A 25,925-nucleotide genomic window follows, 5' to 3' on the forward strand; every position below is an offset into this window, starting at 1 on the left:
TTTACACATAAGGAAACGAAGATGCAGCAGAGCCGTGAGCCCGCCTCAAGTAACACATCTGGGGGGCTGTGAAGCAGGTGTCAGAAGCCAGGCATCTAGCAGGGTAGCCAACTTTTCTGTAACACACCAGATGTTACACACTGCAAGCTCTGGGGACCCCACAGTGCTCGTCGAAACGACTCGACTGCTGTTGTAGCACCAAAGCGGTCCTGACCCTCCCCTGTTCGTGCTCGCTCTCTCAAATAAATAAAAATCTCAAAAAAATGAAATAAAACTTTATTTACAAAAGCAGTGGCACATGGACTGTCGTTTGCAACCCCTAAATATACAGAATGTAGAGAATACAGAATATGTAAGACATACAGTCGATTCTCATTATTTTCAGGAGTTACACTCTATAAAGTCGCTGTGAACACTGACTTAGCAAATAAGGAACCACTCATTGCTCCTAGGGGAAATACGGGCGAGGTTCCTGTGAGTCTTTGGCCACAACATTTTTGTCAATCAATATATAACTTTGTTTTATATGTTTTTCTATTTAAACCCATCTTTTTTGTTTTTTAAAGATTTTATTTAGGGAGAGAGAGCATGCAAGCAGGGGGAAGGGCAGAGGGAGAGGGAAAGAGACAATCTTAAGCAGACTTCATGCTCAGCAAAGAGCCCGACCCAAGGCTCGATCTCACGATCGAGATCATGACCTGAGCTGAAATCAAGAGTCAGATGTTTAACTGATGGAGCCACCCAGGTGCCCCTAAACACATCTTCTGAAATACATATTGTTGACTCATGAACACTGAACTCCTAACCAACAGCATTCTAACTCACGCCTGAAGGAAGCCCATCCAACACACAAACGTTCTCCATAGAGCACATCGGAGCCCTCCTGCGCTTCACAACACTAGACAGCACTCCAGCACTGTGCTGAGAGGGAGGATTTTAAACAGCGAAATCACTGACGGCACAAAAATGAAAAAAAAAAAAAAAAAAAGTGGCCCTGCACAGACCGTGAAGTACGCTCCATGTGCAGTAGAGGGCAGAGAAGATGGGGAGTCGCCTTGTGTGACCCCAGCTGGGACTGTGCACATCAGGCAACGATTTCTCCCTGCTCTGCACATGTCCACGGAGGACTCTGAGAGTGCCCTAAGGACTGATTTCTGGGTTTGGAATACATTTTAGTAAGTAAGTGCATTTGCAAATCTGGAATCCATGGCTAATGAAGACGAACTGTATCTGCCTCTACACAGCGCTATTGGGGCCAGTCCCCAAACTGCCGGATCTCCTGAAGGCGGCGTGTGCCGCGGACCAAAGGCAGGGGGTCGAGGGGACACTCCTGGGACAGGCAGAGAGCCCCTCCATTCTGGGTTTGAGGGCTCTGGTTTCAGGAGCAGGACTGGCGCATCCTGCCTGGAGGGGACCTCCCGCTCCTCACCTCCCAGCTCCGTCAGGCCGATCCCAGCCCTTGGCTTCTAGCCTCGAGCAGCTCCTCGTGGCTGCACAGTTGGGGTCAAGTGCTTGCCACAAGGGCAAGACACAATTTCCTGTTTGCCCATCCACTATACCTCCTTCTAAAGACTCCTAAAGGTTTCCTTCAGGAGGGCAGACAGGCCACTATCTGTGATCTGGAATTTACTTCTTATCCAAGGACTTGGTCTTCAAGGGTCCGGGGACATCTGGACTCATATGTACAATTTTCCACATATGGGCCTATCTGCATCCTTCATCCTGATTGTGCCCTGCGTCAGCTTCTCAAAGGGACCATGACCCCCACCAGGTTAAGAACCCAGGGCTGAACTGGCTGCTTCCGCACCACCCCCAAAGGAAGCCTGCAGCTTCACCGGGGCCACTCAGTAATTCCCCCCCCAAACCAATGCTGTAAGTTCCCCCACCTAAGGTGCTTAACACACTCCCGCCTCCCCTCTTTAGGGGTACACTGGAGGTTCTGAGGTCACAGGGCAAACTGCAGCATCACCCCCATGAGACCCCAGTGCAGACAACACTTTACCAGCCGAAAAACGTGGATGTCCTGGTTTCTGGTCACCAGATGTGCATTCTTCGCTGTGCATGTAGCTGTCTCCAGCTTGTCCCCCGTCAGCATCCAAACCTGGAACCACAGCAGAAAGCAGCTCTTCTTGGTCACTGTTCAAGGCCGGCCTGCAGACTGTGTCTGTTCAGTTTCCAAGAACATCGAGCCAAACTTCATTTATTCCAACTTACCTCGAGGCTCATGGTGTCCCCAACACACCACAGGAATACCCCACCTCAAAGGCTTCAGGACCCCAAGTGACCACTGCTGGTGGCAGTGAAAGCTGGTACAACACTTCTCGAAAACCATTTGGCCACATGCTTCCATAGACATCATGAAGCTCGGCCTCGGACCTCACTATCCCCCTTCTGGAAATTTTTCTTAAAGCAATAAAAAATTTCAAAGAAGGGGATGGTGGTATGGGTGAGGGATCACTTCCGTGTCCTACAGAAAACACTGGTTTGTCACGTTACGTGCAGTCTTTCTATGTGGTTGGTTAAGCCAATGGTAAATGTGCCAAGTTCCTCCACACCTCCTAACAGATCATTCTGCGTTTCGCTGCCAGGGGCTCAGAGAGGGCAGGTGACTTGCCCCAAAGCCTCACAGCTAGCTCCGGTCCCAAACAGGCCCAGAATCCCAGCCTTCAGAGCCCAAACAGAATGTACTTCCTGCTCCGCTCGTTTACCCACTGACCCTCTGTTCTCGCGGCCCCAGCAGGGAGGGCCGCAGGGTCACGCACAAAGCACACGCCGGCAGTGGGGGAGGTACAGGAAAGCAACGGCCATGGTCTCCAGAGCGTTCGCCGTGCTGGGCGCCCATCAAGCGCCATCCACGCTCAGTGCACTTGACCTTCAGGGTAATGTGGAGAGGTAGGAAACAGAGCACTGAGAAGTCAAGCCACTTGCCAAGGACTGCTGAAGCAGTCAGTGGAGAAACCGGAGCCAAACCCAGGCAGTGAGACAGCCAGGACGTGGGCACTGGGCCCTTCTCAGGGGGGCCTGACCCTGGTGGGTGTCAGCCTCTCCTCTCAACATCTCATCTGGCCGTTAAAAAAAAAAAAAATTCTTTGTAGTGATCCCAGTGTTCAGGGTTTGCTGAAACACTGGGAAAGGAGCTAGGAGGCTCAAGTTCTAGAAAACCATGGAAAGTCATCAGACTACCACGTGACTGATGCCCCACGTCCGGGATGACAGGGGGGCACTGCAGGTACGTGCCCAGACCTGAGCCCCAGGCCCAGCAGCACACTTCCCACCTTGCTGGGCCTCAGCTACTGCATCTGGGGAGGGGCTGAAGTAGAAATTTTCCAAGTTCCAATAGCTTCTGGCCTGTGAAGGACCTTGTGCTAGGGCTGCCTACAAACCCCCCTGACCCCTCGCCCCCCACTCCCTTCCCCCTCCCGTCTGACCAAGGACACCAGAAAGAGAAATCCAGTCCACACTCTGGGAATAAAACAGCCTTTTGGAGAGGACAGCTTTGAGGGGAAGCTCAGGATGGAGCCAGAAGCAGAAACCAGAATTCCAAACCTTAGAGAGAAGAGGTCTACGGAAATTGCCAGGGACAAATTTCAGCACCATGGCGCAACAGAAGCAAGCCCTTCTGACTTTGGACTGTTTCTCCAAAACTGGGATCTTGCTGGCAATGTCCTTGCAACAAACTAGATACACGACAGGATCTGGTTTGCCACGACACACGCCCACATGCGTGTGAGTCCCCCCCCATGGGCACGACTGTGGCTGGAGCTCCCTTATTACTGTGGCCCCTCTCACGGGAGTCCGTGCCAAGTACCGGCCCAAGGACGCCCCAGAGAGCTGCTTCGGGGAGGAGGTGGGCGGCAAAGACGCCCGCGTCCAGGAGCTCCAAGCCAGTGAGGTTGCGCTTGCTTTGCTCAGGGCCTTTAAAACGTAGCGTGCTGCTCGGACGCCCTCTGCTGGCCTCTCTGGATTAGACGCCTGAATTTTTTTGTCTTTTTTTTCTTTTTGGCCCCAAACAGTATAAATAAGTAAGGCAGTTTGTTGGTACAGGCCGTCAGTCCACCGGGCGGCCCCTCATTTACCCAGAACAACAGGCAGATGGCTGGCCGGCCAGTGGCTCAACAAGAATGTGCCGAACACCCCGAGCCTGCTGGAGGGAGAAGGGGAGGCACGCAGTCCCACGGGGGGGCAGGGGAACACAAGCAGGGGGAGTGGGAGAGGGAGAAGCAGGCTTCCCGCAGAGCAGGGAGTCCGATGCGGGGCTCGATCCCAGGATCCTGGGATCATGTCTTGAGCCGAAGGCAGACACTTAACAACTGAGCCACCCAGGTACCCCCCCTTCTCTAATTTCTACACTCTGCTGCAGGGCCAATGGTGAATCTCAGCAGCTGGGTCCCAGGCAGGTCCGGCCTACCTTGATGCCGGCATTCCTCAGCGTCTCCAGGGTGGGCCTCACGTCCGCCTGCAGCTGGTCCTCCACCCCCGTCAGACACAGCAGCTCCATCTCCATCTCCAGGCTCTCGATCACAGTGGCCACTTTGAGCGAGCGGTCGTGCACACTCAGCTTGGCCTGGACATAGCGGGCCTGCGACACAGCGGGAGACCCAGCCACTGCTTAGGGTGGGAAGGGGCCAGGCTGATGGGCGAGGAGAGTGCAACACCAAGTGGGGGACCCCAGGGCATGGTTGGACCTCCAAGGGATGAACGGAGACTTCCAATGTCCTTCCAAGTTCATTGGCCCAGAACTTGCACAGGCCCTAGTTCTACCCTTTCCTCTATACTGACCTGCTGTGCAACTTCTAGCAAGTTGCTCAACGTATCTGAGCCTCAACTGTTCTCACTCATGAAGCAGCAATAACAGCCCCAACCTCCCCGGGTTGTTGCAAGGATTGGTACAACTTAAGATCTCAAAAACACGGCAGGTTCTCCCACACACGGCACACGCTTTGTGACCAAGAACCCCTGATCACTGGGTTTTCTGGAGATGAAGTCCCACCTCCAAAGACCATTGACCCAACCCTTCAGTTTAGCTACTTTATAGGGTTAGCAAAGACATGGAAGAAAATAAAAAATCCCTTAATGGGTTGTTTCAAACACATGCCGTTAAACTTGAAAGGACGGTAGAATTTATCAGGGCTAGAATTCTTGCTAAATAAAACTTTACAAAGAACTCAAGCACAAGGAAGAGACAGACTCAGGCATAGCTCCTCTGGGTGGAGCCAGACAAGGACCCCAGAAGCCTGTCCCCAGCCACACCTCTCTCCCTTTTGGTCACACACCCAGGCATGCGCTGGGCTTTGTGACAGGCCAGGGGATACAAGGACCCTTCCTTCAAGCAACACATAATTTATGGGACAAGAGGACAATAAACCAGACATATTCATGCTGGAACCCTTGGCCGTGAAAGTCAATGATCTAGTTCAACTCTTTTTACAACATAAAGGAATGAGGGCTCCAAGGGGGTGATTCATTTCAAATTTTCCAGAGGGTATACCATGTGCCCATGACTAACCTAAGTGCTGGGATACAAGAGCAAACCAGACTGATGGTCTCTGCTGTGAAGAAGATTTTATTCCAGGAAGGAGGTATGAAGAAGAATGTTAGACAGAAACATAGAAACAAGGTCATCCTAGATGGGGATTCACACAGTGAAGAAAGTTAAGCAGGTAATGGATGACGAGCAGTGAGGTGGGGCTGCCTTAGATGGGGAGTCCAGGAAGACTTCTCAGAGGCAGTGGTATTTGAGCAGAGACCCAAAGGAAGCAAGGGAGCAGGCCACGGAGCTCTGTGCAGGAAGAGAGTTCCAGGCAGTGAAAAGAGCAAGTGCAAAGGCCCTGTGGCAGAAGTGAGCCTGGGGTGCTCAGAAAGGACCTCAGTATGGCTAGAACAGAATGAGCGAGGGGGAGACGGAGAGGAGATATGATCAGGGAGGTAAGGGTAGGGCTGCAAAAAGTAGGAGAAAGGTCCCAGGACCACTTACTTCAAAGTCTTGATACTGCTCCTCTGCGAGAGACTTCTTCGCCACCACGAGCACCCGCAGGCCTTCTCGGGCCATGTTTCCACACTGCAAAGCAGACCTCAGTCAGTGGAGAGCCATACTAAGGGCTCTGCCTCCAAGCCCTGGACTCTCACTGAGGAGGGCTGGATGCTGCAGTGGACACAAGGGCATGGGGAAAGTGGCAAATCAGAATATGGCTTTCCCCTAAAGCAACCCTCGCTAAAGCAAACCTCAAGGGAGGCTGCGACATCACAGCCCATGGGCCAAACGTGGCCTACGCATAGGTTTTCTTCGATTGGCACAGTATACGTTTCAAAATGTAAGTCAAGGCTCTAAGACGTCACAGATAAATCTGGATTTTTGGCTTGTTGGAAAAACCGAACCTCTGACAAAACCACGCATGCTTTCCCAAATAACCTCAACCAACAATGAAAGAAAACCAGCTGCTTCTAGGTCTTCCCAGAAAACAGTTGTCAAGTGAAGACACACAAAGTGTGACCCTGTTATAACACACCCCACCTGTTTCATTTAACTTACCTGCCTGGCCCCTGTCGGCATTTGAGTTTGCAACCCTCTAACTGAAAACATAGTATTACTGAATGGAAAATGTGCATTCCCCTACCTGGAACTGAGAGATAAAATAAAAACGGCCTGATAAACCAGAGAGTTTCTTCCCTCCTTACTGTGGCCAATTCTCCACATCACAAACCAGGACAAGCAGCCTGTGACGTGGCCCCCAGTGACCCCCACCCTCCTGGTATCTGCCTCCAGACAAAATCCAGTAAGGCGCTGACTCTTGTGCAGGGCAGCTGAGTGAGCTTGGAAGTGGGTCTTGCCCCACTTGAGCCTTCAGATGAGACCCCAGCCCCAAGCAAGCCCTCGAGAGATCCTGAACAGAGGACTCAGCAAAGCTGTGCACAGATCCCTGGCCCACAGAAACCAGGAGAAATAAAAGGATGTTGTTCTAAGCTGCTAAGTCTGGGGGTGATCTGTTATGTAGGCACAGGTAACAAGTACAGGGACCCAACTAACTATGTCATGCAAAGGGCAGCCTCCAGACATGCTTCTGCCACCCGGTTCTCAGTCCCCGCACCCCGCTTACCTCTTCCTCCAGCCAGTCATTGTACTGCACGATGCCAGCCATGACAACATCCGCTCCCTTCATGTAAAACGTGATCTCTCCCGTTGATTCATCCTAGAGAGGGGGCCCAATGGAATGAACACCCAGAGGAACACCCGCTCTCTGCTCCTGTGCCCACTTCCCAGGACAGATGGCATACAAAGCATACTTAGCGGACGCCAATGTTTTTTTCACTTGGCTGAAGATAAAAAGCAAGAAGTGGGGGTGGAGGCCCTCACTTTGGGGCAAAGGCCACAAGAAAATAGAAGAAAACTCAAAGCATTTGGAAACACATTAAATGATGAAAGCAAAATCAAAACAATTTAAGAACTTTGTTTTTAGTTATTACTATCCCAACAGGAACAGACTCCCACGCTGGAAGATCATCTTAAATTTATAGACGGGACTGCCAGGATCATCAAACTGTGGTCTACCTGGAAAAGTGGGGAAGTAAGGTAATTATCTAGAGCAGGGTTCTCGACCTTGGCATCATTCACATATGGGCTAGAGAGTTCTTTGCTGTGGGGGCTGACCTGTGCACTGCAGGACCTTCTGCAGCATCCCTGGGCTGTCCCCACCAGCTGCCAGCAGCACCCCCATGGGGACAACAGCCCAAATGTCTCCAGACATAAACAAACATTCCCTGGGGAGCAAACCACCTTCACAAACTGCCGATCCCAGTAATTCCAGACCCCTATGTCTACCTGAGGACCTAGCTAGTGATCAGATTACCCAGGTGTTCGTTCACACTGACCAGATTTTCTGGGAAGTAGGTAACACCACAGCCCAGGCGTCGAATGCTTAGACCCGACACCAGCTTTCGGCTGTGTGCACTTGGACGTGCTTCTTTCTCTAAACCTCAGTTTTCTCATCTGTAAAACAGGAATACTAACAACTCTTACCACACAGGCTGTTGGTGGCTTAAACAATGTCACCTACACAGAGCACACAGCCAAGGACTGGACACAGAGACGGTGTCCACTCAACATCATCAGTCCTGCTCAGGGGACAGTAACTCTATGCACCCCTTGAGCGCGCCGTATGTGGAGACCAAGGCTTATTAGCCCAGCGGCTCTCCAGGGAGGGGATTTTGCATTTGCCGGTATCTGGAGATCTTTTTGGTTGTCACAACTAGGGGTTGTGGATGCTACTGGCATCCCGTGGGTGGAGGCCAAGGATGCTGTGAAGCATCCCACAGCACACAGGACAGCCACAGCCTAGAATCATTCCGCCCCGGCGTCAACCTGTTGAGACTGAGAAACCCTGCTTTGAGGAACGGTGGTAAAGCCCCTGGTTCTTATTCCCTGACATTCCTTCCTTGGCAACCCCCATCACGGCGAGCCTGGAGGCAGCAGAGACAGGCAAGGGGATGGAGCACGGCCGTCCCCACTTCCTGCCGGAATTCTGCTGCCAGGGAAAGCCCAGAATGCGTACCTGTAAACTCATTACTCAACACGAAATAAATACCCAAAGCCAAATTCGTGGTGTAAGTTTCCTCCTTTAAAACAGCTTTCTAATGCTCTCTAATCACCGACAATCTTCGAGAACTACATGCTTACTCATAAAAGCACCCGCCGGCCACCCCAAGAAGGACCTGCGTCTTAGCAGCAGAAAAGCTGCACGCTTCATCTTTGACGGATCACACCTATGCGTGCTTGTGACTCAGGCCAAAGATAACTGCCTGAAAGCATCCCAGGGCTTTTTCCCTTTTCCCTTCACCCAAACGGTGCTTAACGACACAGCGGTGGGAAACAGCTTCCCCCTCCCCAGCTTCCTCTCCTGCAGAGGGTGCTCGGGAAAGCTCGGACAGCTTGTCCAATATAAACACGGTATCAACCGTCTCCTCCCGTTACTCATTTCCTCCCACCCAGTTCATCACAAGGTTACTTCGCTCTCATATTATGGCAAGACTATGCCGTAAATTTACAGAGAGCTGCTGGTTGCACTGCATTGTTTGGGGGCCTCATCTTTTTCCACTGTGGTCTGATTCTGGCCCCTGTTCAAAGGCCTCTTTTATGCAAACCATGACAGGGGTATGATCTACAGCGATGATCCGCCTCCATCATTCTACGTGGGACGGGTGGGCGAGCGGGCAGTGAAACATCTGTACACAACAAAAACAAAGCAGGCAATGCAGCCTTTCTTCAGAGAGACAAGGACACTAGCCCCAAAGAAGCCCTCAGAAGACAGATTCTCGCCAAGACTTCGCTTTGTGAGTGCACACGGATTTGGGGGTGCTGATGAACCAGGTGAGAGCACATTCCTGTCAACAGGCACAAAACCAAGACATCTTACAGTTGAGTTAACACTTCCTTCCACCGGGTAGTTGGGCAGGTATCTTCCAATAACAGGCAGGATGTCTGGGTACATCAGAACTGAGCTGTTGGCCCCCACACAACGAACATTTGGGGGGGGATGGATCATTCTTTGTCAGGAGGCTGTCCTGGCCTCCACCCATTAAATGATGTCAGTGGTACCACCCTGAGCTGTGACAACCGAAAATATCTCCCAACATTTTCGAGTGTCCCCTGAAGGCAAAATGGCCCCAGGACGAGAACCACTTCATTAGAGGAGTTAAGGAGATTTCTACAGAGAACCTGCCCACATGCCCTGGAGGCTAATTTCCACCTATCAAAACCACAGATAAAGAGGGAGACAGGGGCGCCTGGGTGGCTCAGTCAGTTAAGCGTCTGCCTTTGGCTCAGGTCATGGTCCCGGGGTCCTGGGATCAAGCCCCACATCAGGCTCCCTGCTCGGCGGGAAGCCTGCTTCTCCCTCTCCCACTCCTCCACTGTGTTCCTGCTCTCACTATCCTCTCTGTCAAATAAATAAATAATATCTTAAAAAAAAAAAAAAGGTCAGCAAACTAGAAAACTTAGCAATAATATGCATTTCATTAAAGATGGCCTAGCAAAGATGGATGCTCACAAATTGACTTTTAGTTGTGAGAAATGGAAAACGTTAAGTTTCCAAGAAAGGAATATTTAATTAATGCTATTTTTTTTTCAACAGAGCACCATGCACACATTAAAATCATAAAAATCACCTTTTACTGATCTGAGAAAATTTTCACCATATATATTGTTCAATGTGGGGAGGGTTTAAAAGCCTTATGTGACATTTGATCCCAATTTCATAAAAATTTGTGTGGATGTTTACACTCCTATATGCGTAGAAAAAAAAAAAGCTGAGAGGAAATTCTCTGAAAAGGGAAAAGGGGGTCATCTTTGGGTGGTCAAAATAAAGATGATTAAAGCTTGAGCTCTTTCTTTACATATGTATTTGTTCTGAATGCCTTAACTAAATGTTGGGTTCATTTGTTTTTTAACAACCTTGGAAGGGTGGGGTGCTGTTTTTAAAATAACCATTTGCCCATCCAACAAGTATCCCCTACTGTTCCTGCTGTGGTAAGACACGGGGCCACAGCTCATAAAATATGGCGTGTATCTGGGAACGAACGAGAGCCCCTCACAGCTAAAGGAAGAGTGGGGGATATTGCTCACTTATCCAAGAATGGCTGATATTGGGTATCTGAGGATGAGTCAGCCCTCAAATGACTTCAGCAGAGCCCACAGTCCTAGAACTTGAAAACATAAAAGCCGGAACAAAAGTAAATCTGTGGGGGATAATGACTCTGATTCACCAGGAAACACCCACCCCCCTGATCTGTGCTGTGCTTCCAGGCCACGGATGTTCTTGACATCAGATGTGTGCTCACGATACGGTTTAGAAGCCGTGGGTCAGACCAGGTAGGGGCCCGTAAGGACAGCAGCAGCAGTGGGAGAAAGAGCCCCCTTCCCACCCAAAAGTTGCCAAGGATATGCGTCCTGTTGAGTCTCAAAGTACCTACTGGCATCAGGGACATAAAAATCCCTTAAAATGTGTCATTTTCAAAGCACCTTCATGCTGTGTCACTGAGTCAGCACAAGAGCAGTTCATGACGCTGTTTCTTCTACACAGAGGGGAGGCAGCTTCTTCAACGGCTCCTACTGACCCCTAGGCCCTGGGATTCATGCCCTTATGAGACGCTCCCACTGAGTGGGGGGCGGGGGGATGGACACGGTGACTTGCTTCTAGTTTAGCATCGCAGAAGTGAAGTGAGGGGAGGCCAGTTCTGAGAGCAGGTTACAAAGACTGTGCCTTCCCTCCTGCTCACACGCTTACTCGTTCACTCAGATGAAGCCAGCTGACAAGGGAGCTGACCTACAGAGAAGCCCGTGGAGCAATGAATGAGGGTGGCCTCCTGCCAAAACAGTGAAGAACTGAAGCCCTCGGTCCAACACGCGCAAGGAGCCGAGTCCTGCCAACAACACTGATTTTATCTGGAAGTGGATCCTGCCCCAGTTGAACCCTAGGTGTCGGCAGCCTGCAAGACACCATGGGCCACAGGACCCAGCAAGGCTGCACCCAGATTCTTGGCCCAGAGACCCTGTGAGATAACACCTTCTGTTGTCAGAAGCCACTAAGTGTGGGGTAATCTGCTATGCAGCAACACATGATACACTACCCCAACATTACTACGGATGCTCTAGGAGCTTTTCGACACCCCATTCACCACACCCAAACTCCCAGGTCCTAGTGGTCAAAGAGCATGGACTTGGGGGCCACATCACCTGGGGTCCAGTACCAGCTCCACCATTCTCCAGCAAGGTGAACTTGAGGAGACTGCTGAGCCTCTCTACACCTCAATTTTATCCTCTGTCAAATGCCAGTCATACTGGTACCTACTTTGTTGGCTTACAGTAAGAATTAGTGAGTTTATGCAAATCACTTAGAACAGCATCTGGCATGCAATAAGCATCATTAAATGTTACCTATCATTACGTCATTGCTGTTCCAGCAGCCACCAGTACCTCTGCTACTACTAACGACCCTGATCACAAACTACTCGTACTACTATTACAGAATTATTATAATGCAATCTACAGCTCTCTGCTCTTTAAGGCATAAAACACTTGGGTAGATCAGGGTAGAGGGGAGCCTCATTTTTTAATTTTTTTAATTTAAATTCAATGCATTTCTTTTAAAAACAAAAAAGATGAGTCATATTCCAAAGTTGCCCATGATCTGAGCATAGTTTTTTCCAATCAAGCCAACTGATGTGAAAAACCTTTACAAATGCCAAGGAACCATCCCAATACCAAAACAGCTCCAGATGGGACAAAGTCATCTGCATTTTTAAAGCTCTCTGGGTAATTCTGACGATCAGCCAGGTTTAAGAGTTACTGAACACAGTGGTGTGTGAAACACAGGGTTCCCAGGCTTCCTAGAATGGAAAGTATGGTTCTTTGAGTAAAAGAGCAAATGGTAAAACCAAATTAGTGACAACATTTTAAAAATCTGACACTATCAAATAGTGGTGAGGATGCAGAGGAACGATGGGACCAAGATTAGTACAAGCACTTCAGGGAGAAAAGCTGATGATCTCTGGTAGAGGTAAAGATGTATATACTGCCAATCCAGCAACCCAACCTCTGGACATACTCCACAGAGAAACATTAGCATTACGTATAATGGAGACCAGGACAAGGACATGCATGGCAGTGCTGTTTCTAATGGCAAAAAAAGTGGCAACTATCTAAATGTGTATCAACAGGGAACTCCAGTGAACTGAAGAAAGGGAGGTATATTCATACAGTGTAATGCTCTAACATGGCTAAAAGTAATGAAGTAGAATTAAGTGTATGAACATAAAGTTCTTTTAAATGTTAAGAACAGGAAGTGAGATAATGATACAATGCCACTTATACAAAGAATAAAAATACACAAAACCATAATATACATTATTTATCCCCAAACATGTCTGATATTAGTATTTTAAAATTCCTTAAAAGTTATGAACTTCCTGTAGGAATGGAAAGGAAGCACATTCAGGAGGGGCAGATGGGCCTTCAACTGAATGCACAATGTTTTATTTATTTAAAAAAATATTTAAACTGCAATACCTACAAAAATAGGGATGAATCTTACAAATATAAATTTGAGCAAATGAACTCAAACATGAAAATCTACTGCATGATTTCTCTTATATAAGGAGAAAATCTCAAAAAGAGATTAATCAGTGGTAGAAATTGGGAGAGTGGTTTTATCCCTGTCGGGAGAGGGATGTAGGTGACCCGCAAGGAGCACAAGGGAGTTGCTGGGGTAACGAAGGTTGGGATTCTGATCCTTGCTCTGGATGCTGGTCACATGGGTGTGCTCTGTAAAACACTTGAGCTGCACACTTAGGATGTCTGCACTGTTCGTTGTGGATGCTGTATTTCAGTAAAAGTTTCAAAATATATAAAAACAAAATTTGAAATAAATGTGACAAAATGATGATGCTGAGTGATCACTATATTTTTTTCCAATAATTTTTGTGACTGTACAAATGAAAAACCATTTAAAATATTGAATTACAACAAGGGGGCCAAGACTACTCAATGGAGAAACAACAGTCTCTCCAACAAATGGTGCTGGAACAACTGTATATACACATGCAAAAGAATGAAGTTGAATCCCTACCTCACACCATATACAAAAATTAACCCAAAATGCATCATTGACTTAAAGAGCTAAAACTACAAAACTCCTAAAATACAGGGGTGAATTTTCATGACCTTGGATTTAATGATAAATTCTTGGATATGAGAGGGTATTATGCTAAGCGAAATAAGTCAATCAGAGAAAGACAAGTATCATATAATCTCACTGATATGAGAAATTCGAGAAATAAGACAGAGGACCATAGCGGGAGGAAGGAAAAAATGAAACAAGATGAAACGAGAGAGGCAGACAAACCATAAGAGATTCTTAATCTCAGCAAACAAACTGAGGGTTGCCGGAGTGGTGGGAGGTGGGAGGGATGCGGAGGCTGGGTGATGGACACTGGGGAAGGTATGTGCTATGGTGAACGCTGTGAATTGTGTAAGACTGATGAATCACAGACCTGTACCTCTGAAACAAATAACACATTATATGTTTAGAAAAGAAGAAGAAAAAGATAGTAGGAAAGGAAAAATGAAGGGGGGGAAATCAGAGCGGGAGACGAACCATGAGAGACTATGGATGCTGAGAAACAAACTGAGGATTTTAGAGGGCAGGGGGTTGGGGGAATGGGTTAGCCCGGTGATGGGTATTAAGGAGGGCACGTATTGCATGGAGCACTGGGTGTTATGCACAAACAATGAATCATGGAACACTACATCAAAAACTAATGATGTAATGTATGGTGACTAACATAATAAAATAAAATAAAAATTTTAAAAATTAAAAAAATAATTATTAAAATAAAATAAATTCTTGGATATGACACCTAAGTCACGAGTAACAAAAGAAAAAATAGATAAATTGGGCTTCATCAAAATTAGTGACTTCTCTGATCAAAGGAATTTTATTAAGAAAATGAAAAGACAACGTACAAAATAAGAGAAAATATTTGCATATCATCTGATAATATCCAGACTATATAAAGAACTCTTACAACTGAACAACAAAAAGACAAACAACCAAATTAAAAGGTGGGCAAAGGAAAAAATAAATAAATAAATAATAAAAGGTGGGCAAAGGAGTTGAATACACATTTCTCCACAGAAGATATAAAATTGGCCAATAGGCACACAAAAAGATAGTCAACGGGGCGCCTGGGTGGCTCAGTCGTTAAGCGTCTGCCTTCGGCTCAGGTCATGATCCCAGGGTCCTGGGATCGAGCCCCACATCGAGCTGCCTGCTCAGCGGGAAGCCTGCTTCTCCTTCTCCCACTCCCCTTGCTTGTGTTCCCTCTCTCTTTTTTTTTAATTTTATTTATTTATTTATTCATGAGAGACAGAGAGAGAGAGAGAGGCAGAGGGAGAAGCAGGCTCCCAAGGAGCAGGGAGCCCGATGTGGGACTCGATCCCAGGACCCTGAGATCATGACCTGAGCCGAAGGCAGACGCTTAACCATCTGAGCCACCCAGGCGCCCTGTGTTCCCTCTCTTGCTGTGTCTCTGTCAAATAAATAAAATCTTTGAAAAAAAAAAGACAGTCAACATCATCAGTCATTAAGTTAATACAAATCACAACCACAATGAAATATCACTTCTCAACTGCGAAAATGGTTATAACCAAAAAAATGAAAAAGGAAAATAAAAAGTGTTGGTGAGGATGTGGAGAAATTGGAACCTTCCTACGTTGCCAGTGGGAATGTAAAATGGTGCAGCATTGCAGAAAACCATTCGGAGGTTCCTCATAAACTTAAAAGATAGGATTATCCAGCAAATGCGTAATGGACCCAGCATGACCCAGCAATTCCATTCCTAGGTCTATACCCAAAAGAATTAAAAACAGGTATTCAAATCCCTGTACGTGAGTGCTCATAGCAGCACTATTCACAATAGCCAAAAGGTGGAAACAACCCAAATGTCTATGAACAGATGAATGGATAAGCAGTTACTTAGCCATATAAAGGAATGGAGTTCCGGTTCATGCTACAACCTGGATGGACCCTGATAACGTTATGCTGAATGAAAGAAGTCAGACACAAAAGGTCACGTATCATAGGATTCCAGTTACATGAAGTATCCAGAATCAGTAAATTTCTAGAGACAGAAAGCAGACTGGTGATTCCTGGAACTAGAATGAAGGGAGGAATGGGGAGTCACTATGTAATGGGTATGAGGGTTCCTTTTGGGGTGACGAAAATGTTTTGCAACTTGACAGAAGTGGTAGTTGCAGGGGGCCTGGGTAGCTCAGTCAGTTAAGTGTCTGACTCTTGATTTCGGCTCAGAGTCATGAGATCAAGGCCGGCATTGGGCTCCGCACTGGGTGAGGAGCCTGCTTAAGATTCTCTCTCTCCCTCTCTTTTCACTCCACCCCCCAGGGCATGTGCATGCTCTCTCTAAAAACAAACAAAAAAAGGAAGTGATGGGTGCACAACACTGTGAATATACTAAATGCCACTGAATTACACACTTTAAAATCATTTACTTGTGTGAATTTCACCTCAGCAGATAGATGTTTAAACAAAAGTGTACAGAATGAGGAAGGTATTGTTATCAAGAAATGCCCAGTCCCTGGGGCTCCTGGGTGGCTCAGTCGTTAAGCGTCTGCCTTCAGCTCAGGTCAAGATCCCGGGGTCCTGGGATCGAGCCCCTCATCGGGCTCCCTGCTTGGTGGGAAGCCTGCTTCTCCCTCTCCCACTCCCCCTGCTTGTGTCCCCTCTCTCACTGTCTCTCTCTCCGTCAAATAAATAAATAAAATCTTAAAAAAGAAAGAAAGAAAGAAATGCCCAGTTCACGTACGTTAGGCCTTTCCTTCTAGAACTAGGTTAACCAGAAGCTGATCAGCTATCTGAGGTCTCGTCTAATTGATGGACTAATAATATGCTTTCCGTTCGGGCAATTCTATTCTCTTGTTAGTTTGGACAACAGACATCAGAAGAAAGAGGGTAAGACGGTTAAGAAAGAATGTTGAGGCTACAGGGACCCACACAGGAGACTTGAGTTTTTTAACCATGTTAAGTCCTAAAGAAGGTAACTCACCCTCACGATGATGCCCATGCGCTTGCTTTCATAGGTGAAAGGGAAGATCTGTAAGATGGTGAAGTTCAGGATCTGGTCGCCAGGGGTCCTCAGCTGCATGGAAGACTGGTCTCGGCCCACCAGGGTTAAGCCCACGCTTTCGGTCCACTGCACCAGGGCCACCTAAACGTGACACAGGGTCGAAGGTCAGATACACCGCCGAGGGTCCCGGTTCAGAGGTCAAGCAAACGAACACCAAGGTGGAAGGGGCTGCAGCGACCGGCAAAGCGCAAGCTGCCCCTGTGTCCCTGCGGAAGGCTGGGTCTGCCGGTGACAGCACTGGCTGCTCGGGGCCTGCAGGCGCTGCCACCCGCCCAGCCGCCCTCCACGCGGCACAGCTCACCTTCTCTCCCAGGCCCCCAGGCAGGCTGCATGCCCGAGCCGGGCAGGGAGCCGCACAGGGTCGAGAGTGACCCCTCCTGGAGGATTCGCACCGAGCCCACAGCAGGGAGGAGAGGAGGATGCGGTGCAGGGTGGCGCTCCGCCTTCACGCTCTCCTCCAAGCCTCGCGAACACCCAGCCAGGCAGGTGTCCACAGCGGGTCTCAACCAGGCAGTTCTGCCCCCTAGGGTGCATGCAGCCATGAGTGGGGACAGTTCCGGCCGTCATAACTGGAGGGGCGGGGCATGCTCCTCGCACCTCCTGGCCTCCGCCCCTGAGGTGCTGCTGAACATCCCACAACACAGGGGACAGCACCCACCCACCCCGCCAGCCCCCAGAAGGCAGTAGCGCCCAGGGTGAGATCAGGGTCTGCGCAGACGAGGAAACAGGCGCTGGGTGAAGTTACGAACTCAGCTGCGCGAGGTGATGCTGCTGGGCGGTGGTGTGGCCAGGCCAGGTAGGTACCCGGGTTTTCCCGGCGCCCAAAGCCCACCCACCACACACTGCACTTCTGGAGGCACGGCTTCTGTCGCCGCCCGGAACCTTCTGGCAGGGGGGCTGCAAACTCCAAGACAGGGGCCAGCCTGGTTGTGCAAGTGAGTGAAGAGGGCGGGGGGGGGCGCGTGGCAAGGGCAGCCGCGGCACATCCACAGAGGCGGTGGCCCCCTGTCGCACTGAAGAAGGACGCTGCCCCACGCAATGCGGCCAGGAGAGCCAGAGCTTCCAGCCTCTCAAGAAACACGAGATCTGGACCTGTCCCCGAGGTCTCCCTTTAGATGTAACCAACGTGCGTGTTTTAAAAGCCTGTGAAGAAAGTAAACCCCGTCCACAGAGGAATCTGGCTGAGTCTCTCGGAAGCACGACCGGAAAAGCAGAGCAAAGGTGGGCTCAGAGAGGGGAGCCGGGGAGGGGCGGGACAGCTGCGAGTCCCCACCCCCGCTGGCCCTCCCCCGCCCAGGACGGAGACCCAAGTAAGTGTGAAGAGCCCACACTAGCCCCCGAGGAACACGGCCTACACGACAGGCCGAGCCCGCCCGCGCATCAGCCCGCTGAGCTAAGAGGACCAACTCCGCCAGACGGGACAGGCAAGCGTGGCGGGCTGCTGTCGGCTGCTGTCGGCCGCTGTCGGCTACTCTCGGCCGCTCTCGGGGCCTCTCGGCCGCTCTCGACTACTCTCGGCTACTCTCGGCCGCTCTCGGGGCCTCTCGGCCGCTCTCGACTACTCTCGGCTACTCTCGGCCGCTCTCGGGGCCTCTCGGCCGCTCTCGACTACTCTCGGCTACTCTCGGCGGCTCTCGGCTACTGTCGGCTGCTCTCGGCTGGCAGCGGCGACACACTGACACGGGATCTAATCCTGGATCTAACTAACCAAGTAAAAAGCCCCAGGGAAACGCCAATGCCAGCTCATCCGGGTGCCCGGCCGCAGAGCACCGGGGCCAGAGCGGGGCGGTGCACGCGCATCGGCGCATCCTCAGGGGGGTGCCTGGCCGCAGCCAGGCGTCCATCCCTCACATCCCCACACTGTCACTGCTAGAAACTTCACCGGATGTTCAGCAGGCCGAATAATTAAGGACCTGGCACCGGGAGACCGTCCCGGATTATACAGGTGGCCGCCATGGAATCACAGGAGTCCTCAAAAGGCAGACGGCTCCCGGCGGTGGCCCGGGAGAAAACCCCGGGCAGGGGAGGGTCAGAGCGATGAGACGGTGCTGGTTTCGAAGACGGAGGAAGGCACGCACACCGAGCAACGGGGGCAGCGTCTGGGGGCTGGGAAAGGCGAGGCAACAGAGCCACCGTGTGCTGGGAACGCGGGGCGCCCTGCCGACACCTGGTCACAGTTCAGCGAGCCCGACCTCTCACCTACCCCAGTGGAACACATCGTCCTGCTTCAAACAGCAGATCTGGAGCAACTGGCGACAGCAGCGATAGGAAACGCATCCAAGAGGCTTCCAATTTTAATGCCAAACAAGCTGCCATTTTATTCTGATCCAAACCCAAGAGCATGGGGTCTAAAAAAAGAAAAGCACCCTTTCCCTTTTTTCCTAGAAAATTCAATCTTTAGGGAGAGAAACAGAGGCAGGTTTTAGGAGAGCGCCGACGTGGGGAGTGACAGAGGGTGACAGAGAAAGGGGCGCATGGGAGGTGTCAGTTCTGAGATGTTTTATTATCTTTAAGCCACCCCAGGGGGGCGCGGTACAGAGGTGCCCATTAATGGTCGTCCCTAACTGTCTGCAGTATTTCACGGGGTCCCTGTGGGGGCCAGAGGCAGTGAGAGTCACTCTCCCAGGGAATCAGACGCCCACACTTCTACTTCATCGGGGTGCTTCCTGAGCTCCCCCTTCCTGTTACCAAGGGACTCTGCACAAGCAGAAACCCGCTGCTCCACAGTTCTGTTTCCAGAACACGGAGGCTCTCCTGGGCTGCCCTGCTTTACCCTCAAGCAGTGGGGAGGATGAACCCCGGGTTCCAGCCCAGCTCTGCCACCCACCCCCACTCCCTCCAGCCTCTGCAAAGGGCGGGGCTCCAGGTGGCTTATTTTCCATTTCTGTTCCAGCTCTAAACATTTTGTGCATCCATCCTTAGTGCGCTATGCTCAGATACCTAACTAGGTTTCTGCGGTGGACACAAATTGAATTTACACTAACAAGAGGTTTGTCTTCAAGAATGGGAAACTCTACCCTGTTTCAATGATGTCGTAACAAGTCAACCAGGGATCACATGAATGGAAGGTACTGTCACACTGACCTCCACCTCCAAAGAACAGGCCAATCAAGTAATGATTGTTTTCGGTCTTTTTGCTATTAGCCAACATCAGTCTTTGGAAACCTATTCATTGGGGCGCCTGGGTGGCTCAGGTCATGATCCCAGGGTCCTGGGATCGAGCCCCACATCGGGCTCTCTGCTTAGCGGGAAGCCTGCTTCTCCCTCTCCCCCTCCCCCTCCCCCTGCTTGTGTTCCCTCTCTCGCTGTGTCTCTCTCTGTCAAATAAATAAATAAAATCTTTAAAACAAAACAAAACAAAAAACCTATTCATTAACTCGTTTAATTCAATGGCTCTTTCAATAGCATCTGTCTTAATCTGATAACAATCCTCTCTCAAAGTCCAAAATGAACAAGTCACTGAAGACGGGTATACACAAAATACTCCCATCGATACCTAAAATGTGTATTGGGTGCCACGTGTGATGAGCTATACTTCTATCTTCTACTTTTATCCTTCTGTACTACTGAAATATTTTTATCATGTACATGCACTTCTTTTATTTTTAATTTTAATTAAGTAAACACCTATCCCAACACAAGATATTACAAATATGTAAGGACACACAAGCTGAAAAAGCTTGACTAAGTTTACACCTTTACACACCACTTTAGTAACAAAGAAAAATTCTTCTCTGGAGGCCTTCAACCATGACTGTTAGTGAAAGAGGTTTTTCCATTCTTGTTTTCAAGCTGCAGTGACTTCACCCCTTAAAAGCCTTTCATTGTTCTAAAGAGATGTAAAAAGTGGGTGGTACTGGGCTTCAAGGAAACACATTAATTCCCCCCAAAGCCTGCTCCTCGTATCAATCGTCAATCCAGGAAGAATGTGGAACTCCAGACCTGGAAGCCGCTTCCAAGCCTATGAGGCAGTGCCGGCATTGGCCAGCCCAGCCCCCACGCCAGGGACCCAAGGGACCGTATTGGGGGAACAGTTGGTCTATAAATCTGAAGTGACAAACAGTGACAAATGCTGATGGATGAATTACACCTGTAGACAAACACCTTCTAACTGCACTTTGTTCTGCAGCGAACCTCTCAATGGAGTGAAGGAACCAGCCACCACCATGCTTGCTGCCCCCCAGCCTGGGTCCAACTTCCTCCTCAAAACCCCTCTGGTCTCCTTGGGGACGGACGCCCCCAGGACATGAGCCCTGTGGTGGGAGTAGAGTCGGGAGTGGAGGGGTCTCTGATTCTCACCTTCCGCTCTCTGGCCCACGTTAACTTAAGTCAGCTTTAATCTGAAGCTGCTTTCTAACAGAAATCCCTGAGATTCTACTGAGAAGAGACTGGTTTGGAACTGGGGTGCTCCCTGACCCTTCTCGATTGCAGCAGGGACAAACATTTCAGGGGTCAGGAGAAACAACTGCATTTCTTCCCAAAACAAGATGATAAAAAATGAGGCTACTTCTTTCTCATCCTGGCAGGTCTGAGCTTCCGTTCAAAAGAATCCTCCCGTATCACCCAATCAGAAAGGATTTGGGGGTTTCGAGTCTCACTATCCTTAACAGCCAGAAGTGGGGTCTCTGGGGCTTCGGATCAGAATATTCAGAACTCAGAGCAGAAGCAGAAAAAGAAACCCTGTTACGGTTGAATGAATGAATGAATGAACAAATAAATTAACTCAAATGAAAACCGAGAAGGGGCGGAGGGTGGGGAGCTGGGGTCCTGAGTCGCCTGTGTGTTCTGGTTTGGGTCAGGAAATCAAAAGGACAGGCTGCTACGCTCCCTCCCTAAAATGCCCATCTGAAGAATTCATGCCAGAACAATCCATGAAAGGGCTTTTTCATCATTTGTGGGTCAGCAATAAACCACCTGTGACAAGTTTTAATAATTTTCCCTTTGTATCTGGGAATGTGTGCTTGGGAAAGATGCCAGGTCAGGCTAACGAGCCTTGAATTCTTGTCAGAAGCAGGATACACAGTAATCGTAAGAGCACGTGTGAATCTGATATCTTTGGTGGCATGCAAGAAGATCAACACTCGGCCTCACAAAGACTGGCCAGTCCGCCCTAATCCAGCCTTTCAAGACTATGAATGCATCCACAGACCTAAGTATTCTTTACTTAATGAGGAAACTGATTCAACAAGGCACCACTGGGGGCTGGACAGGGAGCAGATAGGAGGAGGGCGGGCCCCACAGGGGCAGGGGTAAACTGAGGCAGCAGCCACCCAGCTCAGCTAACCACTGCCTGGTAGAAATTGGGCCCATCATTTCCAGATGTGATCTTCCTCAAGAAAAGCTGATTCTTAGATAACATTAAGTGATCTTTAAAATACTGCTGCAGATTATTTAAAAAAAAAAAAAAAAAAAGGAAAACCACAGCATGGAGCAAACAAAACACGGCGGTTTTGCTTAAGAACCTGTGGGCAAGATGGTGGAATAAAAGGCCACTCTCTGATCCAAGTTTCTTTGATCCAGTACTTGAAATTCAGCCTCCTAATCACTGAATCAGACGAAAATTAGTATCTAAAAAGAATGAATAAAAACTTAGCCCTTTAGAAATGACTATTCCTTTAAGTCCATTCTGGGCTTAACCCTAATAAGAAACAGGACAGAACTTTTGCATCTCCGGCCCACAGAGGAGCTAATACCAAGGATGGCTCATTTAATAGTTTCCTCCAATGTCCCTAAAACACAGCACCCCCTCTCTTCCGAGCAACCAAAACTCTATTTCAAGATTCTTACCCCTGTGGTTAATAAATAACATTGATGGAGGAGGGTTTTCTCCTTAAGTTCCTGACCTCTGTTCTCTGAACTCACCCTCGAGCCGAGGACCGGGCAGCGGGATGGTAAAGCCCCACCCACCTCCTAAATCTTTCTCACTCCTGTGCGCTCTGGTCTGAATGCGGTCATTGTCCGCATGCCTGGAGCGCAGGTACAAGGAGGCATTTAGGGGGAGCGCACACCCCTGAGAGATGAACATGGCCCCGGAGGGGAAAACCTCATGGGGCCGCACAAGGACTGAGCTTACAGGACCCCCCAGAAAGCCACACGCTTGCCCTTCCCTGGTGGTTCTCAGCCTCACTCTCTGCAACAGAGTTAGGAAGATGCAGAACGAGACAAGTGGGACCTTTTACATACACACTCGGAGATGTGCAGACAGATTTAATCCATCAGGCTATCCGTCAGGATGTTAAAACTTAGGACAGCCAGAAGTGGGAGGCAGAATAAATCATCTGTGGTGTACCTAAGCAGCAGAAAAGAGTGTAGCCACTAAACATCCTACCACAGATGCTACTGGACGGGGATGAGATAATATATTACCAAGTGGACACATCAAGGTGGAATGTGGAATGACGCCAAACATTTAAATTCTATGTAGAGAAGAGAGATGGGAAGGGAAAATACCCAAATTTTTTTTCTCTAATTGTTTACTTTTTCTTTTGTTTTTTAAAGATTTATTTATTTACTTGAGAGAGAGAGGGAACGCACGCGGTGGGGAGGGGCAGGGGGAGAGGGAGAGACTCTCAAGCAGACTCCACACTGAGCACACAGCCCAACATGGGGCTCGATCTCAGGACCCTGAGATCATGACCTGAGCTGAAACCAAAAGTCAGATGCTTAACAGACGGGGCCACCCAGGCGCCCCTGCTTCCTTTTTCTATAACAAGCTTATGTTACTCTTATAATTGGGGGAGAAACTAAAACTAAAATCTGCTTCTAGGTGAGCTGTAGCTTCATTCTCCCTTTCTATCTCCCAGCATGGTGACCCGGACACTGGAACGCCCTCCTGCCACTAGGCCATCAGGGAGAGACCTGTGCACACAGCTCTTTGCTTATCTCTCGTCCGTCTGTAAGGGGGGTGTTTCAAGGTTCCTGGAGACTCTAGGAGCAACACACCCTTGTTGGTTTTCGTTTCTAAGGACAGATCCTGGAGAGATGGGTGGTGAAGGCAAGACACTCCATGGGAAGGCTTCTGCGGTCTGCTAGAAGGTTTCTTAGCTCCAAGCATGGAAGCTGCCCAAAATGAGAAAGAGGGAAGGAACCAAAAAGCATGCTTCACTGAGCCTAGGAGGCCAAGAGCCCCTGAATGCGAGTTCAGAAGAGGCAAGAATAACCAGACACTTGGCAGGTCACGCAGTATCAGCCCTAAGCTCCCAACACAGGTGCACAGCCCTCAGTGTCCTTCGTGAGCGACAAAGCACGTCCCAGCCCTCCTCCCATGGGTAGAGAAGCAGTACTCCCGAGTCACATGACCAGCCCCGGGACGTGGGCTGCCTCGTTTTAATCCTGCCAGCCACGTGGCCTTGGGGGTACCCCTTAGCCAACCTACGCCTCATCTGCAAAACAGGCACAATCACAGTAACTGGGTCGTAAGGGCTGCCCAGAGCACAGTGCCCGGCACGGAGAGCAGGTATTCAGCAGGTGGCCATGTCATATTGCTGTCGGCTCACCGATGCTTTGCCTAAAATCACTCCACGAAGGAACCCTCGTGCACTGCTGGTGGGAGTGCAGGCTGCTGCAACCACTACGGAAAACAGCATGAAGGCTCCTCAAAAAGTTAAAAATGGGAGTGCCTGGTTGGCTCAGTCAGCAGAGCATGCAACTCTTGATCTTGGATCCTGGAGTCTCGAGCCCTACGCTGGGCACTGACATTACTTAAAAAAATAAAAATAAAAATAAGGCGCTTGGGTGGCTCAGTCAGTTGAGCGTTTGCCTTCGGCTCAGGTCATGATCTCAGAGCCCTGAGATCGAGGCCTGCGTCTGGCTCCTTGCTCAGCGGGAAGCCTGCTTCTCCCTCTCCCTCTGCCTGCTGCTGCCCCTGCTTGTGCTCACTCACTCACTCTCTCTTCCTGTCAAATAAATAAAATCTTTAAAAAATAAATAAATAAAAGTAAAAACCAGAGAGCATTATGCTAGGCAAAATAAGTCAGAGAAAGACAAGTATATGATTTCATTCATATGTGAAATTTAAGAAACAAAATAGATGAACATAGGGGAAGGGAATGAAAAATAAAATAAGATGAAAACAGAGGGGCGCCTGGGTGGCTCAGTCGTTAAGCATCTGCCTTCGGCTCAGGTCATAATCCCAGCATCCTGGGATCGAGCCTCGCATCGGGCTCCCTGCTCTGCGGGAGGCCTGCTTCTCCCTCTCCCACTCTCCCTGCTTGTGTTCCTGCTCTCGCTGTCTGTCAAATAAATAAATAAAATCTTTAAAAAAAAAAAAAAAAGATGAAAACAGAGAGGAAGACAAACCATAAGAGATTCTTTTTTTTTTTTTTTAAGATTTTATTTATTTGCAAGAGAGAGAATGAGAGACAGAGAGCATGAGAGGGAGGAGGGTCAGAGGGAGAAGCAGACTCCCTGCTGAGCAGGGAGCCTGATGTGGGACTCGATCCCGGGACTCCAGGATCACGACCCGAGCCGAAGGCAGTCGCTTAACCAACTGAGCCACCCAGGCGCCCAAACCATAAGAGATTCTTAACTCCAGGAAACAAACTGAGGGTGGCTGGACCAGAGGGGGGTGGGGGAAGGGAACTGGGTGATGGGCATTAAGGAGGGCAGTTGATGGAATGAGCACTGGGTGTTACATGCAACTGATGAATCACTAAATTCTACCTCTGAAACTAGTAATACACTACATGTTAATTAAATTGAATTTAAGTAAAAAAAATTGTTAGTAAAATAAAATAAAATAAAAAGTTAAAAACAGAACTACCCTATGATCCAGTAACCACACTACTGGGTACTTACCCAAAAAATAAAACAACAAAGGGATACATGCATCCCTATGTTTATAGCACCATTATTTACTACAGCCAAATTATGGAAGCAGCCCAAGTATCCATCGACAGATGCATGGATAAATGGGAAGTGATACACACACACACACAATGGAATATTACTCAGCCGTAAGAAAGAATGCAATCTTGCCATTTGCAACGACATGGATGGAGCTAGAGCATATGATGCTAAGTGAAATAAGTCAGTCAGAGAAAGACAAATACCGTATGATTTCACTCATGTGTGGAATTTAAAAAACAAAACAAATGAGCAAGAGGACAAAAAGAGAGATAAGCCAAGAAACAGACTCTTACTATAGAGAACACACTGATGGTCACCAGAGGGGAGGTAGGTAGCGGGGTGGGGGAAACATGATGGGGATGAAGGAGGGCACTTGTCAGGAGCAC

At 49.1% G+C, this 25,925-nt stretch overlaps 1 protein-coding gene across 2 annotated transcripts in view; it reads right to left on the reverse strand.

Annotated features, from left to right (window-relative positions):
* Nucleotides 1-25,925, reverse strand: part of ATP9A (ATPase phospholipid transporting 9A (putative)) — a 131,085-nt gene that overhangs the window by 15,938 nt on the left and 89,222 nt on the right. For both annotated transcript variants that reach the window (XM_064573355.1, XM_064573356.1), the window contains exons 15-19: nucleotides 16,612-16,773; nucleotides 7,095-7,187; nucleotides 5,975-6,058; nucleotides 4,409-4,579; nucleotides 2,003-2,101 (exon numbers count right to left, since the gene is read on the reverse strand). In XM_064573355.1, coding sequence (XP_064429425.1) covers nucleotides 2,003-2,101; nucleotides 4,409-4,579; nucleotides 5,975-6,058; nucleotides 7,095-7,187; nucleotides 16,612-16,773 — 609 coding nt within the window. The remainder of the gene's footprint in view (nucleotides 1-2,002; nucleotides 2,102-4,408; nucleotides 4,580-5,974; nucleotides 6,059-7,094; nucleotides 7,188-16,611; nucleotides 16,774-25,925) is intronic.

This window comes from Mirounga angustirostris, unplaced genomic scaffold (assembly GCF_029215605.1).
Source record: "Mirounga angustirostris isolate CCGP_5_RB_7025 unplaced genomic scaffold, mMirAng1.0.hap1 SCAF_10, whole genome shotgun sequence".
In the NCBI taxonomy this organism is placed as follows: Eukaryota; Metazoa; Chordata; class Mammalia; order Carnivora; family Phocidae; genus Mirounga; species Mirounga angustirostris.